Source organism: Bombus affinis, chromosome 1 (genome assembly GCF_024516045.1).
Source record: "Bombus affinis isolate iyBomAffi1 chromosome 1, iyBomAffi1.2, whole genome shotgun sequence".
In the NCBI taxonomy this organism is placed as follows: domain Eukaryota; kingdom Metazoa; phylum Arthropoda; class Insecta; order Hymenoptera; family Apidae; genus Bombus; species Bombus affinis.
Window position 1 is genome coordinate 11,623,888 of NC_066344.1, and position 13,860 is coordinate 11,637,747.

The 13,860-nt window shown below is 36.1% G+C and overlaps 1 protein-coding gene and 7 non-coding genes across 15 annotated transcripts in view; 7 read left to right on the top strand and 1 right to left on the bottom strand.

The window, feature by feature from the left end:
- LOC126916937 (protein furry) overlaps positions 1-13,860 on the bottom strand; it is a 26,160-nt gene continuing 12,300 nt past the window's right edge. For 5 of the 8 annotated variants that reach the window (XM_050723274.1, XM_050723283.1, XM_050723292.1 and 2 more), the window contains 24 exons: positions 13,403-13,612; positions 12,041-12,177; positions 7,808-7,912; positions 7,592-7,726; positions 7,252-7,520; positions 7,036-7,162; positions 6,764-6,954; positions 5,981-6,618; positions 5,736-5,901; positions 5,359-5,668; positions 4,971-5,274; positions 4,394-4,902; positions 4,007-4,315; positions 3,734-3,902; positions 3,156-3,328; positions 3,012-3,086; positions 2,853-2,888; positions 2,216-2,389; positions 1,986-2,123; positions 1,730-1,911; positions 1,471-1,663; positions 1,140-1,397; positions 576-1,077; positions 1-440 (listed from right to left, as the gene is read on the bottom strand). In XM_050723274.1, coding sequence (XP_050579231.1) covers positions 277-440; positions 576-1,077; positions 1,140-1,397; positions 1,471-1,663; positions 1,730-1,911; positions 1,986-2,123; positions 2,216-2,389; positions 2,853-2,888; positions 3,012-3,086; positions 3,156-3,328; positions 3,734-3,902; positions 4,007-4,315; positions 4,394-4,902; positions 4,971-5,274; positions 5,359-5,668; positions 5,736-5,901; positions 5,981-6,618; positions 6,764-6,954; positions 7,036-7,162; positions 7,252-7,520; positions 7,592-7,726; positions 7,808-7,912; positions 12,041-12,177; positions 13,403-13,612 — 5,474 coding nt within the window. In that variant the 3' untranslated portion in view covers positions 1-276. The remainder of the gene's footprint in view (positions 441-575; positions 1,078-1,139; positions 1,398-1,470; positions 1,664-1,729; positions 1,912-1,985; positions 2,124-2,215; positions 2,390-2,852; positions 2,889-3,011; positions 3,087-3,155; positions 3,329-3,733; positions 3,903-4,006; positions 4,316-4,393; positions 4,903-4,970; positions 5,275-5,358; positions 5,669-5,735; positions 5,902-5,980; positions 6,619-6,763; positions 6,955-7,035; positions 7,163-7,251; positions 7,521-7,591; positions 7,727-7,807; positions 7,913-12,040; positions 12,178-13,402; positions 13,613-13,860) is intronic. The other 3 variants (XM_050723328.1, XM_050723309.1, XM_050723301.1) reach the window with 2 other exon arrangements.
- On the top strand, positions 8,070-8,142 carry Trnaa-ugc (transfer RNA alanine (anticodon UGC)). The gene has a single exon. It is a non-coding gene; the product is annotated as a tRNA-Ala (tRNA).
- On the top strand, positions 10,256-10,328 carry Trnaa-agc (transfer RNA alanine (anticodon AGC)). Its single transcript has one exon. It is a non-coding gene; the product is annotated as a tRNA-Ala (tRNA).
- Positions 10,566-10,638, top strand: Trnaa-agc (transfer RNA alanine (anticodon AGC)). Its single transcript has one exon. It is a non-coding gene; the product is annotated as a tRNA-Ala (tRNA).
- On the top strand, positions 10,717-10,789 carry Trnaa-ugc (transfer RNA alanine (anticodon UGC)). Its single transcript has one exon. It is a non-coding gene; the product is annotated as a tRNA-Ala (tRNA).
- Trnaa-agc (transfer RNA alanine (anticodon AGC)) lies at positions 10,868-10,940 on the top strand. Its single transcript has one exon. It is a non-coding gene; the product is annotated as a tRNA-Ala (tRNA).
- On the top strand, positions 11,019-11,091 carry Trnaa-ugc (transfer RNA alanine (anticodon UGC)). Its single transcript has one exon. It is a non-coding gene; the product is annotated as a tRNA-Ala (tRNA).
- On the top strand, positions 11,636-11,708 carry Trnaa-agc (transfer RNA alanine (anticodon AGC)). Its single transcript has one exon. It is a non-coding gene; the product is annotated as a tRNA-Ala (tRNA).

The window sequence follows — 13,860 nt, forward strand, 5'->3', positions numbered from 1 at the left end:
TTTTCTTTGAGTTTCCAAAAATTTATTTCACCGAACTTACATATGTCATTACGTTCGTGTTAAAAAAAGAAACGACAAAATCGACGATTTGGTGCTTCCGCTCGTGCGTGTTTTTTTAACGTCTATACGATTACTTCGCGATATACATACATACATACGTCTATGATTGTATACAAGATATACGAATAAAACGCACGATACAATTAAACTATACGAAGACTTGAATTTAGACAAATAACTGCCTATAATATATGATACATTAAAATTTATGTTAAATTAACAGTCATTTTTCGTATTATTAGGATGATCATGCTGAGCCCGTGCCGCCTTTATTGATGCTTCCAAACCTGTAACAGCCGCTAAAACTTGAAATAAGCTTTCCATCAATCTACTAAATATTTCTGACATTTCATCATCCTTTCGTGTAACCACAAAAATATCTGAAAAAGATGTAATAATTAATTTTTATTGTATAATATTTTTAACATAAAATACGTAATATTCTAACAATTTTTATTTTACACAAAATGTAATATCTATTTTAGGATGATCTAGTGTATGATTCGGTATATTACCAGATCTATCTTGTCCTAAATATTTGCAATACATATTAACAGCAGTCGTTACGTCATCATCATCATGAAAAGGATCTCCTGGCCATTGAGCTCTATGCAGCCTTACAGCTTCAAGCGCAGGACACCAACGCGCGTTTCTAAGTAGTTCTGCGACACGAGCAACTTCTTCCACAGCACCAGTGCCGGGCAAAGGACTAGGACTAGGCGTTGGAGTTGGTGTCCCTCTTTCACTCTCTGTACTCTCTTCAAGTGCTCTACTCAGAGCAATCTTCATATTCGCAATTTCTGCGGATATATCTAAAAGCGGAATTTGTACGTTTCGTGCAGCATTCATGAGAGTAACTAGCATCTTATTTGAAGCTTCGATTAATAATAACAATTGAAGATGAAGTTTATAGAGTGCTCTGCCTAAGTCTAAGAGCATTTCTTCAAGGCCTGCCTCTGTTGTATGACCACTACCTAATGCTTGGAGTTTTGCCGCTGCTTTGGCTGCTTCCAAGCACTGAAAAATTATATATTAGTAATAATTACATATGTGCATATATTTAATAAGCAATTATTTACTTCGGTAGCATGATCTTTCTTATCAAGGAATGTTTCAAGATGCTCTTGAATTTCTAACATTCCAAATCGCAATGATTCATTTAATCTTTGATTTGCGAAAATTGCGATCGAAAACCAAATTAAAGGTGGTTCGGCTTTTGAACTAAGTAGTTCCGCATGACTAGATAAATGATAGCCCAATTGAGTGGAGGCAGGACTGCCGTTACACAATAAGGCACTAGCTTCTCTTGTAAGAGTGACCGATTTACTGCTTACATCCTGACAATAATAATATAAGGTATTAATTTATCAATATTAAAATACATACAACTGCAATAAACAATAGAATTACCCTTAAAATTCTGCTCAATAATTGGAAGAAATCTAAGGTATTATAAAGGGATTGCGTGATTAGATTTTGAATCTGTTGGCGCCAAATTTCTTCCGCGTCATCTCTTACAACTTGTCTAAAAGGCATTAACGCTGACAGATTTGGTGATGCATTACAAGGAGTCACATCTCCTAAATCTCCAGCACTAGAGCCACTGCACATGAAATATGAACGAACATCAATAAAACAGATTTTTTGCCTGGTTTAATAAGAAACTTACGATGTATCAGACCTTGTCGAAGAATCATGTCGAGTACGACTAGGTATTAAAGATAGGGAGGATGGTGGGAACATTCCAGGTATATTGTTTGCTTCCTGTCCTGCTCCAGATCCACCGGGTACTTCATCTAATGGTGATTCTGAACCAGCTTCGTCATCTGATGACTCTTCCGCAACACCGCGCTACAATTTTGATATTGTATACTCTGATTCTTATCAATTTATTAGAATTATTAAAAAAAAATTTATTTATTTACCCGACTGGTATGTTTACTAGATGATTGAGTCTTTTCACTTAAACTTTCTTCAAATTGCCTTAAACTTGGTTCTCTTTCTTCTCCCTCGCTGAGAGGACGGCGTCTTACTCCCCAATTGAAATTATCTGTACTTTCACCCTGTAATACATAAATGAGATATTTTTTATTTTAAAACCAAGTTGATTTATATCAACAATATATGCATAAATATGTTTAAATGAAACCCTCACCTCAACACTTTCACTTTCATATTCAAGAAAATCGAAGTCTTTAAATACGCCAAATTGTTCGTCGTCTCTTCTTGAACCTCCGCTTAGATCGTTATTTGCACCAGAAACTTCTTCCGTTGAAGAAGCCATAGATGATTGTCTTTCCATTAGATCCGAACTTTGGCTGAATATCACCTGTGTTATAAATGTTTAATCTTTAGTTAATAGAAAGAATCATGAAAAAACGAGAACAGGGACTTTGTCTGACACATCTTAATTTCTGTCTTTACTATGTGACAATGCTGTGAACTTTAGCGATTATTGTGCATTTACGTGTTCATTACTGAACTCTTTTATATATGTTTCATTTCAACTGATATAGCGATAACGTAAAGACTGCAATGATGCACGCGTACATTGTATTCTGATACACCATTTTTCATACAATTAACATGCTACACAGAAATCTACTATACATAGATAATCCTACAGATAATAGAGATTTTCTTTCGTTTCCAAAATTTTGTGCAAGTTAGGTATTTGCACGAAGCATGTTAAAGCGTGAATATAATTGATAGGACATCACATATGAAAATAAACAGATTCTTTTTTACTCTTGTGATAATGAGTGCAGACTGCATTTAAAGAAACCTGTTACCTTGCTATATAATGTCATTGAACTAATGTGTTCATCCTAAAAAGGGGTACACAACCAGAATCAGTTAAAAGATATGATATTTGGTTGAAAGCTATTGGAATGAAATATATGTAGCACAGACAAGTTTTTGAAAACAGTTTCTCTCCAATATAAACTTACAGATGGGCTCTTTGGTAGTCCAACTCGTTGACCGCATGTTGTTAGAAGATTTACCAAACATTCTCTAACACGACCCTGGAACATATATATTTTATTAAATATCATATTTGTAAATTTTATGTTATTTAATATTATTTGCCAAACCTGTGACATCCATGGCCTTTTCCAACCGGAAACCGCATTACTGTCAGCTGGCGAAAGAGATAATGAACATCGGGGAGAATTAAGTGATTTTTCTTCAACTCCTTGACGTATTAACCACCGTCTACCAATTACGGGTGTTTGTGATAAATCGAACGTGAAATCCATAGTCCTTCCTATTTACGAATAGAACATAACGATCAATTTTATGATAAAGAACTCAAACAAATATTAAGAATAATTAATATGATATTAAATAATATAATTTAACAAATAAATTTTACCTTTTCTAAAAATATGTATTTGAAAAAAAATAAATCGATAAAAAAGTTCACAGAAATTTAGATTTATTTGAAGCGTGCTACGTGGTAATAAAATTTAATTTTGATTAAAAAAATAGTAACTATATTTCATAAACAATTTACAATTTACTATTATTATTATTTTTATCGCAACCTGAGCATCGTCAGATAAGCAATCCATGCAGTGAGCGCGTTCCGCATTGTAAGAGGAAAAACAAATCATAATAATTTTTTACGTTCACATCCATGCAAAACGTATATTAAAGAGTAGCGTATTACCGGGTAATTCTTTTTTGGTGAATATCTCGGTATCGGTGAAACTTGGATGTGGAGATGATATTGAAGATTCCCAAGATGATCCATGTACTGATGTAGGTGGTGCTACTAATGTTGATGATCTTGTTACTACCAGCTTCAATATTTTAAGGGCTTCTTTCCAGTGGGGACCCTAACATTACATACATTATTATCAATCACCTGCTTATGAGAAAGCTATATATAAGTATTGTGATTTATTTCATTTCTTTGTCTGAAACGGAATTTTAATCATACCTCAACATATTTTGAAATCACTCTCAGAAGTTCAGTGTTGATTGGTTGTGCTGCTTGTGAAGCTAAATCAACATAATGTAACATACAATGTATAATACTAAGCACAGGTAACGCAACACTTCCTGGACCTTTCTCCAATACTTCGACCAGAAAAGCAAGCATATTGAAACTGAGATGAGCATATGTATCATATAAATATTTGACAACACATTTAGTCCACTGAAAACTTTCTTTACTAAAAGTACGTCGACTATATAACGTCATGACAGTACCTAAGTTTTCTAATTTCTTTCCTTTTTCGGCGCTCACCTATAAATGAAGAAACATTGTATCCTCCTTATAAATAAAAGTACATACGAAGTTACTATAACATATAATAATACTTACTTGTGCAATATTTTCTGCGCTTCTAATACACAATTCATTAGCGTCTTCATAATTTAAAAGCATATAGGGAAGGAGCGAAACAACGTTCATCGGAAACGCGAGGCTTTGGGTTGGATCAACAACTGGCAAATCCAATAATGGAGTGAACTGAGATAATAATGTTACGACAGGTTCATATGTATTGGGACTAGTACATCCTTTTAATAATAGTGCATGTACACCAGGAAATGAGTTCCATCTTAGCTGCTGTTGTAATTTTTCAACTTTATCTCTAGCATCTGGTCGATCTAATGGTAATCTATGAAGTACGCGGCTAAGCAGTCTCAATGCCAAAAGAAATTCATGCTCATAGTCCGATTCGAGTAAAGACACCGATAACCAGAATAGCTGTGCCAAAATAGTCATTTTATCATCTTGTGTTGCTGAATCACCCAATAATTTAAGAGATTGAGCCGATCTCGAGCGTGAAAGATTAGAATTGGGATATTTATTGCATCTGTTATCTAATTCTATAAAAAATATTCGACATATTGTATATTACAATTTATATATGGTTATTAATGCAAATGTCACATACCTTTTATTTCACTTGCTGCCGAATTACCACCACTTGATTTTTTCATACAGTAACTGACTGAGTAACTGGTACTTCTTGTATGACCACCTTGATTTAAGTGAGAGAACATATGTGGACCTGCTGGATATCCATTACCTCCTCCTGGACTTCGTTTTCCACCAATTAAACCACCCGAAGCTGGATCTTTATTATTTAGATTCGGAGTAGACTTAAATATTTCTTTCATAAAATCTAAAGGTCGGAAGTCGGATTCTAGCGAATCGACAGCTGCTTCAAGTGTTAATAACAATTCAGTTACATAGCCCTATACACAAATTAAAGGAACAGAATTGTAGCCATTATAGAAATATTCATATAAATATTATAAAAAGATAGATACACCATGTACCTGCATATCTTCTCCTTGTTCGGCAACTGTTTCTACTAATCTAGATAAAATATCAGATAACATTCGAGATGTAATAGGAACTCGTAATGCTCTGAATACTTGAAGAGATCTCCCAGCATAATGTCTAGACGAACAGGATAGGCCTAATTGTAATGCAGTTTGTGCCCAACGTTGACTAACCAGAGCGTGGGGTAAGGAGTCTCTAAAGACTCGCAATATATGTCGCAATAATACTGTTAATTGTTCAGCACTGCGAACCCACCATACTTTGGCAGTCATATCTTCATAGTTCCACAACGGTTGATTTATCCTATAGAAAAACGTGCTTTCAAATTTTGTAAAAATATTTACAAAGATATATCTACTTATAAACGTACCGAGATGCTAAGAAATTGATCAAAGATTTGATTACATCTTGAATTGGCATGTTCGGACCCGGTTGTGGACCAACCCAGTTATTTGCGTCTTCTGGTGTGACAATAACAGGTGGCACCGTATTCGATGAATTTGAAGTTGAAGGCCAATTATTGCATACGGATGACTCTGTAAAATCAACATTGTTGTATTAGCCTTTTTATATTATCAACAATACATACAGGCACAGTAAATGTTAACTCCTCACCATATGCATGAGAATTCGAATAATCTTTACAGTTGTCCACAACTGATTGATTTGTGTGATTCATTGATAACGGAGGGGTAGATGTTGAGTTAGGGATAGGTGAATGAGTAGGTGTTCCATTATTAGAAGATGGAAAAGGTGGTGGAGGAGGAGGAGGTGGCGGTGGTGGAGGAGCTGAATTGAATATAGACGATTCCGGTGGAAGAGGCGGTGGGGGTGGCGGCGGCGGTGGCGGAGGTGGAGGAGGAGGGGAAGATGACGGTGGAGGTGGTGAAGATGATGGAGGAGGTGTTGTAGAGGGTGGTGCTGGAGGTGGACCGTACAGATAACTGTCAAATTCTGGATCAACCTCAGTGAAGTTGTGTTCGAGTATTGGTAAAGCTGGAGTAGAGAGACCTAAGCCCAATTGTTCAGTTTTTGATGCCAATAGTACCCGTGCTACGCCGAGATGATCTCGATGATCCCCGAGGACAACCAACAAATTTAACAAAAGACAACGACAGTGATCCCTTACGAGAGGTCTTGAATGATCCAAGCCAAGGAAAACTATATGTAACATTAAAGGAACATGGATAGCCCAGTCAAGCTGTATGCCATCGACAACGACGTCAGTCAGCAGCATAACGGCAATGTTGCACCTGAAATTCATAATCGTAATAGTCATTGCAATGAGGATGTTTTGAGTATGCTACAGAATGACTACTTATTTTTAAAAATAAAAATCTATTTATAAAAGTCACCCTAGTGTACAAATTAAATAGAACTATAAATAACTATCCTTACCTATGGAATCCACTTATAGGTTGCGAACTATCTGGTAGGTATTCCGTCAAAGGAGCAAAGTATCCACCATATTCAGGCATTGGTAAAGGATGTGGCTGTGGAATATCAAACTTTTCTCCACTGCAGGAAATTTTTCCATTTACTCCCACGGGTCCGTTCCGTGTGCCGTAACAAGATTCATCTGTAGTCAACTACAATCAAATATAAAATATCGAGTAAAAGGCAGTCGCAAAGTAAATTGAAGTATAAAGTCAATAAGGAAGTTAATGTACTTCGGCTTCTGTTGTAGGAGTGGACAAATCATCCGGAAGAATTGGCGGACCGCTCGCAGTCCGTGTCTTTTCCGCTCTTGGGGTTTGAAATCCAGCGAGTGCCCGCAACGCAGTATCAGATTTGGAACTATAGAGTAAAATATACGAATTAATTACATGAATTAAGTGAATTAATAAAAATATATCACGAACTATTATGTCCGATATAAATCTTACCCGGTTTTAACGGGATCTTCGCCTGAGTGCCTTTTAGTATGAATGGTACCTTTTTCAACGCCCAAATCACGCGGAGGATTTCCAGGATCAGCAACTGGAGCATCGCTGTGAGAAGAAGCTTTTCTCATACTAGTTAATCTATAGAAAGGTGGAGTTTCGGTTCTTTCGATTAAACAATTTAATGTTTCGACTGTTTGCAATTCAGTCATCATCTCGTCAACTAAACGATCTGGCCGGGCCCTTGCTAAATACAAGACAACACGCTTCGCCTAAAGTATAGAATTAATGATTTAATGACTTAGATAAAAGTAATGAGTTTTCTGATTAAACAATTACATACGTATGGAAGCAGTTCCTGTGGTGCCATCCCTGAGACGATGATTAAATAACGAATGATTACTTTTAAATTGTTAGGCCAACAACCACATAGAGTTGCCCAAAGTTCCTCCGTCTCTTTAGGATGCTCATCAGAAAACTATATAATAAAATTTCTAATAACTATATAAAAATATATAATAAAATGCAGTTAGCCGTAATTTCCTTTCATATACGATACCTTTGCAGTTATATAGAATAAATTGTTCAAAACCATTTCCGTTGCTTCCGCGCTACCCCAACCCTCTCTGCGTGCTCCGCCGCGAGACATATCAGTCGCATAGTACTAGACAAACGAAAATTTTAAATATTTATTTATTGTAATTTAGCATTAAGAATATAAATATGTAACAAACAATTGTATATTAACAAAAAAAGCTTCATTAATCATTTAAAAAGTATATTCCTCAATAAGAGCAGTAGTAAAAAAAAGTAAAACTAAAGGGGGCGTAGCTCAGACGGTAGAGCGCTCGCTTTGCATGCGAGAGGTACCGGGATCGATACCCGGCGCCTCCAGGAATTTCACTTTTTTTTTTTATTTTACAAAAGCTGGATCACACTAATACCACAAAATGATAAAGGAAGAAAACTAAACTAAAAGGGGGGAGGACGAGGCGTAGCACATATGGTGAAGAGCTCGCTTTATATGCGAGAGGTACTGGGAACGATGCTCGGCGCCTCCAGACATCGCTTTTGATCCTTTTATCGAAATTGGAGCACTCTGATATTGCAAACTGATAGAGAAAATTAATAAAATCGGAGGGGGCGTAGCTCAGATGGTAGAGCGCCTAATAGACATTGAAAAAGCCTTCGACACAGTCTGGATCCCAGGGCTCATTTATAAAATGATTAAAAAGAACTTCCCCGAATACCTAATCAAAATAGTATGGGACATGATAACAAACAAAACTTTCATAATGACCGACGGCTCGCACACTTCAAGCAAAGAATTCTCCATAGAGAACGGCCTGCAACAAGGAACAGTAAATTCCCCGCTACTCTTCAGCATCTACAATAACGACTTACTAAACCTCTTTAATCTCAACACATCCACACATAAACGCTCCATAGCCTTCGCGGATGACCTAATCATCTACGTAACAGGCCGCAAAACCAAAACGATAAGAACAGAACTGCAAGAACTCTTTAACAAAATCAGCGATTACTATCATACATGGAAACTAAAAATTAACGCAAGCAAATGCGAAACCATACTATTCAGACCCATGACAAGCAAAACCGGCCCAGCAGAAAGGGAACAAGTCAGGAAATTCCGCCTAAAAGAAAAAGCAAACGAAGAGAACCTCATACCACACAAAAATTGCGTAAAATACCTAGGAATAAACATAGATGAAAAACTAAATTACAAGCAACACATCGAAATCCAACTCTCCAAAGCCAGCAAAGCTTTTTGGAATACAAAAAGGCTGTTTTATTCCAGACTTCTCGATAGCAAAGTAAAAATCATGTGCTACCAATCGCTAATAAGACCCATTATAACCTACGGCTGTCCAATATGGTACAACATACCAGCGTCAATAATGGAAAAAATTCGCATATTTGAAAGAAAATGCATCAGAGCTTGCCTGAGCATTTACAGATCAGAACACAGCGGATACAGAAAATACGTAAAAAACAAAAAAATATACGACTTAGCCAACATCCACCGCATCGACTGTCACATCCTAAAACTAACGAGAAATCACTTCTCGCAAGCCGCGAAGATCAAAGAAAACAGCCTAATCTTCGGCTGCTTATACCCAAACGACGCATACTTCAAAAACACTCTGTTAACAGGCTACATCCCCCCCGAAGGATGGGGGGATGTAGCCTTTCTATACCTAGACGAAAGAAACTATCTCCAAGACCAAAACAACATACCCATAATTTATCATATGCAAAGGAAAATAGGAATGAAATCTATTCAATACGAGGAAAACCTAGATGGCCGCACTGCAGACACTAGGTGGAGATACAACATGGCCCTCCCCCAAAAGGATACAGAAGACAAACACAGAAAAAACACAAAAAAATATTGGTGGATACAGAACCCATAACAAAAAACAACAAGATAAAGAACCACAAAACGGCAACGCCCACTGAATTAATTGTAAATATGTAAATATGTAAATAGATATACGAATACTATACTAATCCCACAGAACACCCCTCCCCTCCCCTCCCATCCCTCTCCTAATAGGCTAGCGAACTGTCCTGTTTTTGCGTCCAGGCTTTCAGGACATAAATTAAAACATCGCACATAAGCTCAGCGCAACAGCGGCTTAAATTTAACTAACTATAATAGGCGTAAAAAAAAAAAAAAAAAAAAAAATGTAATAATGCATGGCTACGTCGTACCGTCGCGTATCGGTACTTTTGCCTGTACCACCCTACAATTAGAATTCAGCGTTTATTCTGGAAAAAAACCATGTAAAAACAAATATGTAAAAATCCTGGAATTAATAAACAAAGTTAAAAAAAAAAAAAAAAAAATCAGATGGTAGAGCGCTCGCTTAGCATGCGAGAGGTACCGGGATCGATGCCCGGCGCCTCCAGACTTCATTTTTGATCCTTTTATCGAAATTGGAGCACTCTGATATTGCAAACTGACAAAATTGATAAAACCGAAGGGGGCGTAGCTCAGATGGTAGAGCGCTCGCTTAGCATGCGAGAGGTACCAGGATCGATACCTGGCGCCTCCAGGAATTTAATTTTTTTTTTTTATTTTGTAAAAACGGAATCACACTAATATTACAAAATGATGGAAGAAAACTAAACTAAAAGAAGGGAGGCGTAGCACATATGATGAAAAGCTCGCTTTGTATGCAAGAGGTATCGGCATCCATACCCGGTGCCTCCAGACTTCACTTCTGATCCTTTTTATCAAAATTGGAACATTTTGATATTGCAAAATGATAGAGATAGTTAATAAAATCGATGGGGGCGTAGCTCAGATGGTAGAGCGCTCGCTTAGCATGCGAGAGGTACCGGGATCGATACCCGGCGCCTCCAAAATATATTTTTGCTCCTTTTACTAAAACTGGATTAAATTTTAAATCTACAATGACAATTTAAAGGCATCAGACTAAAGGGGGCGTAGCTCAAATGGTAGAGCGCTCGCTTTGCATGCGAGAGGTACCGGGATCGATGCCCGGCGCCTCCAGACTTCACTTTTGATCCTTTTATCGAAATTGGAGCACGCTGATACTGTAAACTGATAGACAAAATTAATAAAATCGAAGGGGGCGTAGCTCAGATGGTAGAGCGCTCGCTTAGCATGCGAGAGGTACCGGGATCGATACCCGGCGCCTCCAAAATACATTTTTGCTCCTTTCACCAAAACTGGACTACATCGTAAATCTACAATGACAATTTAAAGACATCAGGCAAAAGGGGGCGTAGCTCAGATGGTAGAGCGCTCGCTTTGCATGCGAGAGGTACCGGGATCGATGCCCGGCGCCTCCAAGTATTTTTTGACTATAAAGGTTTCAATTTAAACTTTGTAAAGTAGAAAATTTGCAGAAGTATCTTTTAAATATAAACCCAGAATATTTTGCCATCAGATATTGCATTAGTATTGAATTTCGATAGTAACTATTATGGCTATCCGTAACTGTTCACAAAATGGCTTTCTCTAAATATATGTGTAATAACGTTCTTTTCTTCTCTAAACATCTATAAAATCAAGAATGTTTCTTTCGTGTATAATACCGCGAACTTCCTATGAATTCTATTACAATTATATACAAATGATATTTAAATTGTTCAAAAACCATTTTTATTGAATATAAATTGCATGAAGTGCATTGCGCATAAAATTTCAAACCAATTGAACTAGTCATAAATAGTATCTGAGTAGCATGTAAGTAGTATAGGAGTAGCAAATGGCAGTCAGCCGAGTACCGTAGCTAACGTCTGACATCTCCTATGTTATACTACTGAATTCTAACTTGTCTAGGAATCCCTTATTTTCGATATAAAAATTAATTTCTCAAGGAAGGTAATCAGAGGGGGCGTAGCTCAGATGGTAGAGCGCTCGCTTAGCATGCGAGAGGTACCGGGATCGATGCCCGGCGCCTCCGAAATCTTGTTTTTGATCCTTTCACTAAATTGGATCACACTGCTGTCCAAAATGATACTTGAAATAAACCGGATTAAAGGGGAGGTAGTTCAGATGGTAGAGCGCTCGCTTAGCATGCGAGAGGTACCGGGATTGATGCCCGGGGCCTCCAAATATTTTTTAACAATTAAAAAATTAATCTCTTTTCCATATATGATAAGATGCATACCAATAACATTCATCGCGGCTTTGTTACCATTCCACTTAAAGCTTTGATTAAGTTGCTACAAGATTAATTTTAAATCAATGGTAAATAATAGGATGATTATTTAATAAATAATGTTTAAACTTTACCTGATAATAACTCAATGGATTGGAGGGTGGTGGTACATTTGGGTCTACTAATTCCATGTTGTGTAACCAGGGCAACAAATATTGCAGTAACAATTGTCGAACTTCTCTTCTAGCTGTTTGAAACCTGTGTGTAATTTCTGCAAATAATATATAATGCAACATTAGTCTTATACATTTGTTAACCACTTCTTTTAATAAGATATTGATTGATTTAATTCGTAGTACAGTATTTATGTCTGTTTCAAGACTATTTTTTGTAAGAATTACTCATCTTTCCTTACTGAATGGATTGAAATATTGATTATTGCATTTTTAATTAACGTATAATAACATATAATTACGTTTAATTAACGCATAATTAAAGTATATTGTTGAAAGAACCATGTACTAAATTCGTAATATAAATGTCCTTAACAATTACTTCAATGCATTATTTGATAAGTATATTGCCAAGTGAAGTGCAGAAAGAAAGCATTTCTGTTTTTGCTTTTTATTAAGCATATATGTATACACAGATAACGTGATTAAACAAAAGAGATTACATTTGAACGTGTAAAGTATCGTTCGGAATCCATTCGATAATATCATTTATCATTGTTCATTGAAAATGCTAATCAAAATCAGTAGGACAACGTATATTTTCTGTACAAATATACAAAGTAAACTAGAGAAAGAGGTATTAGGCTGAGTTATAAATGGATGAATTATTTCTAGCTGTCTGCTAGTAGAAGGCTTGAGCTGTCTAATGGACTTCTGCCTAAAATGTTGTACACAATAAACACTGAGAAACAGAAACGAATGCATTTTGTTTATTATTATGATAAGTGTAGATCCTAAAAATTATATTGCAATGATCAATAACAATCATCATCTTGTACCAATCGTTATTTCGTAAATAATGAGAAAATATTAAATTTACAAATTCACACTGATACGAAAAACAAGAGAAATAATTGCAAAATAAACGCTATAAATAATATCATATCGATACATCATCCAATTTGTATCAATAAATTTATATAAAATACGAGTATCTGTTACACAGGGCAATCAACATGACTATAATGTAATATATAAATGATATAAATTATGATGGATAAAGATATAGTAATCTCGTTTCTCTTTCTCATATCTTACAATAACAATTGAAAATGAATATTAAAAGACTTAGTCTGGCAACTGATAAAACCGCTAATTAAAATAACAAATTATTCCAAAAGAATATAAATAGCATGATGGTTCTTTTTAAACTGTGTATTCATAGTCGATATTTTCTTCTGAAATGCTTATTAAAAAACATCTGAATTTTTTGTTAAAATAAAGCTGCAAAATCATTTTTGTTACAATGAAAGAGAAACTTACCGCTGAACATTGGCATCGTCAGCTCCGGATGAAGTTGAGCAAGTTGACGAGAAAGATACATTTGATTGCGACAATATGTAGTTGATAGAAGTACATCAAGAGTGCCACCCCTAATTGTACCGTTCGAGGACATTCCGCCGATGGGATTACTTTGTTGTCCTGGTGCAGAAGTAGCTGTAGTTGATGAGCCGCCAACAGGGTCATCCTGACCTGCAGCAAGTACCGGTGGAATTATTAAGGACAATCTTCGCATCAAAATAACTCTGAAATTGATGGGGAAGCGTATAATTAATGTTCAATACAGTTTTATTGCGTTAAGGAAGCGAATAAAACTAAGAGGTGCTTTTAATGAAACCAATAGGAGAAGCCAATTTTAAACTTTATGAGAATAAAAGATACATATGAAATATATTCCACAATCTTTAAAACCACATATTTCAAAACAATAATCCTTTTGA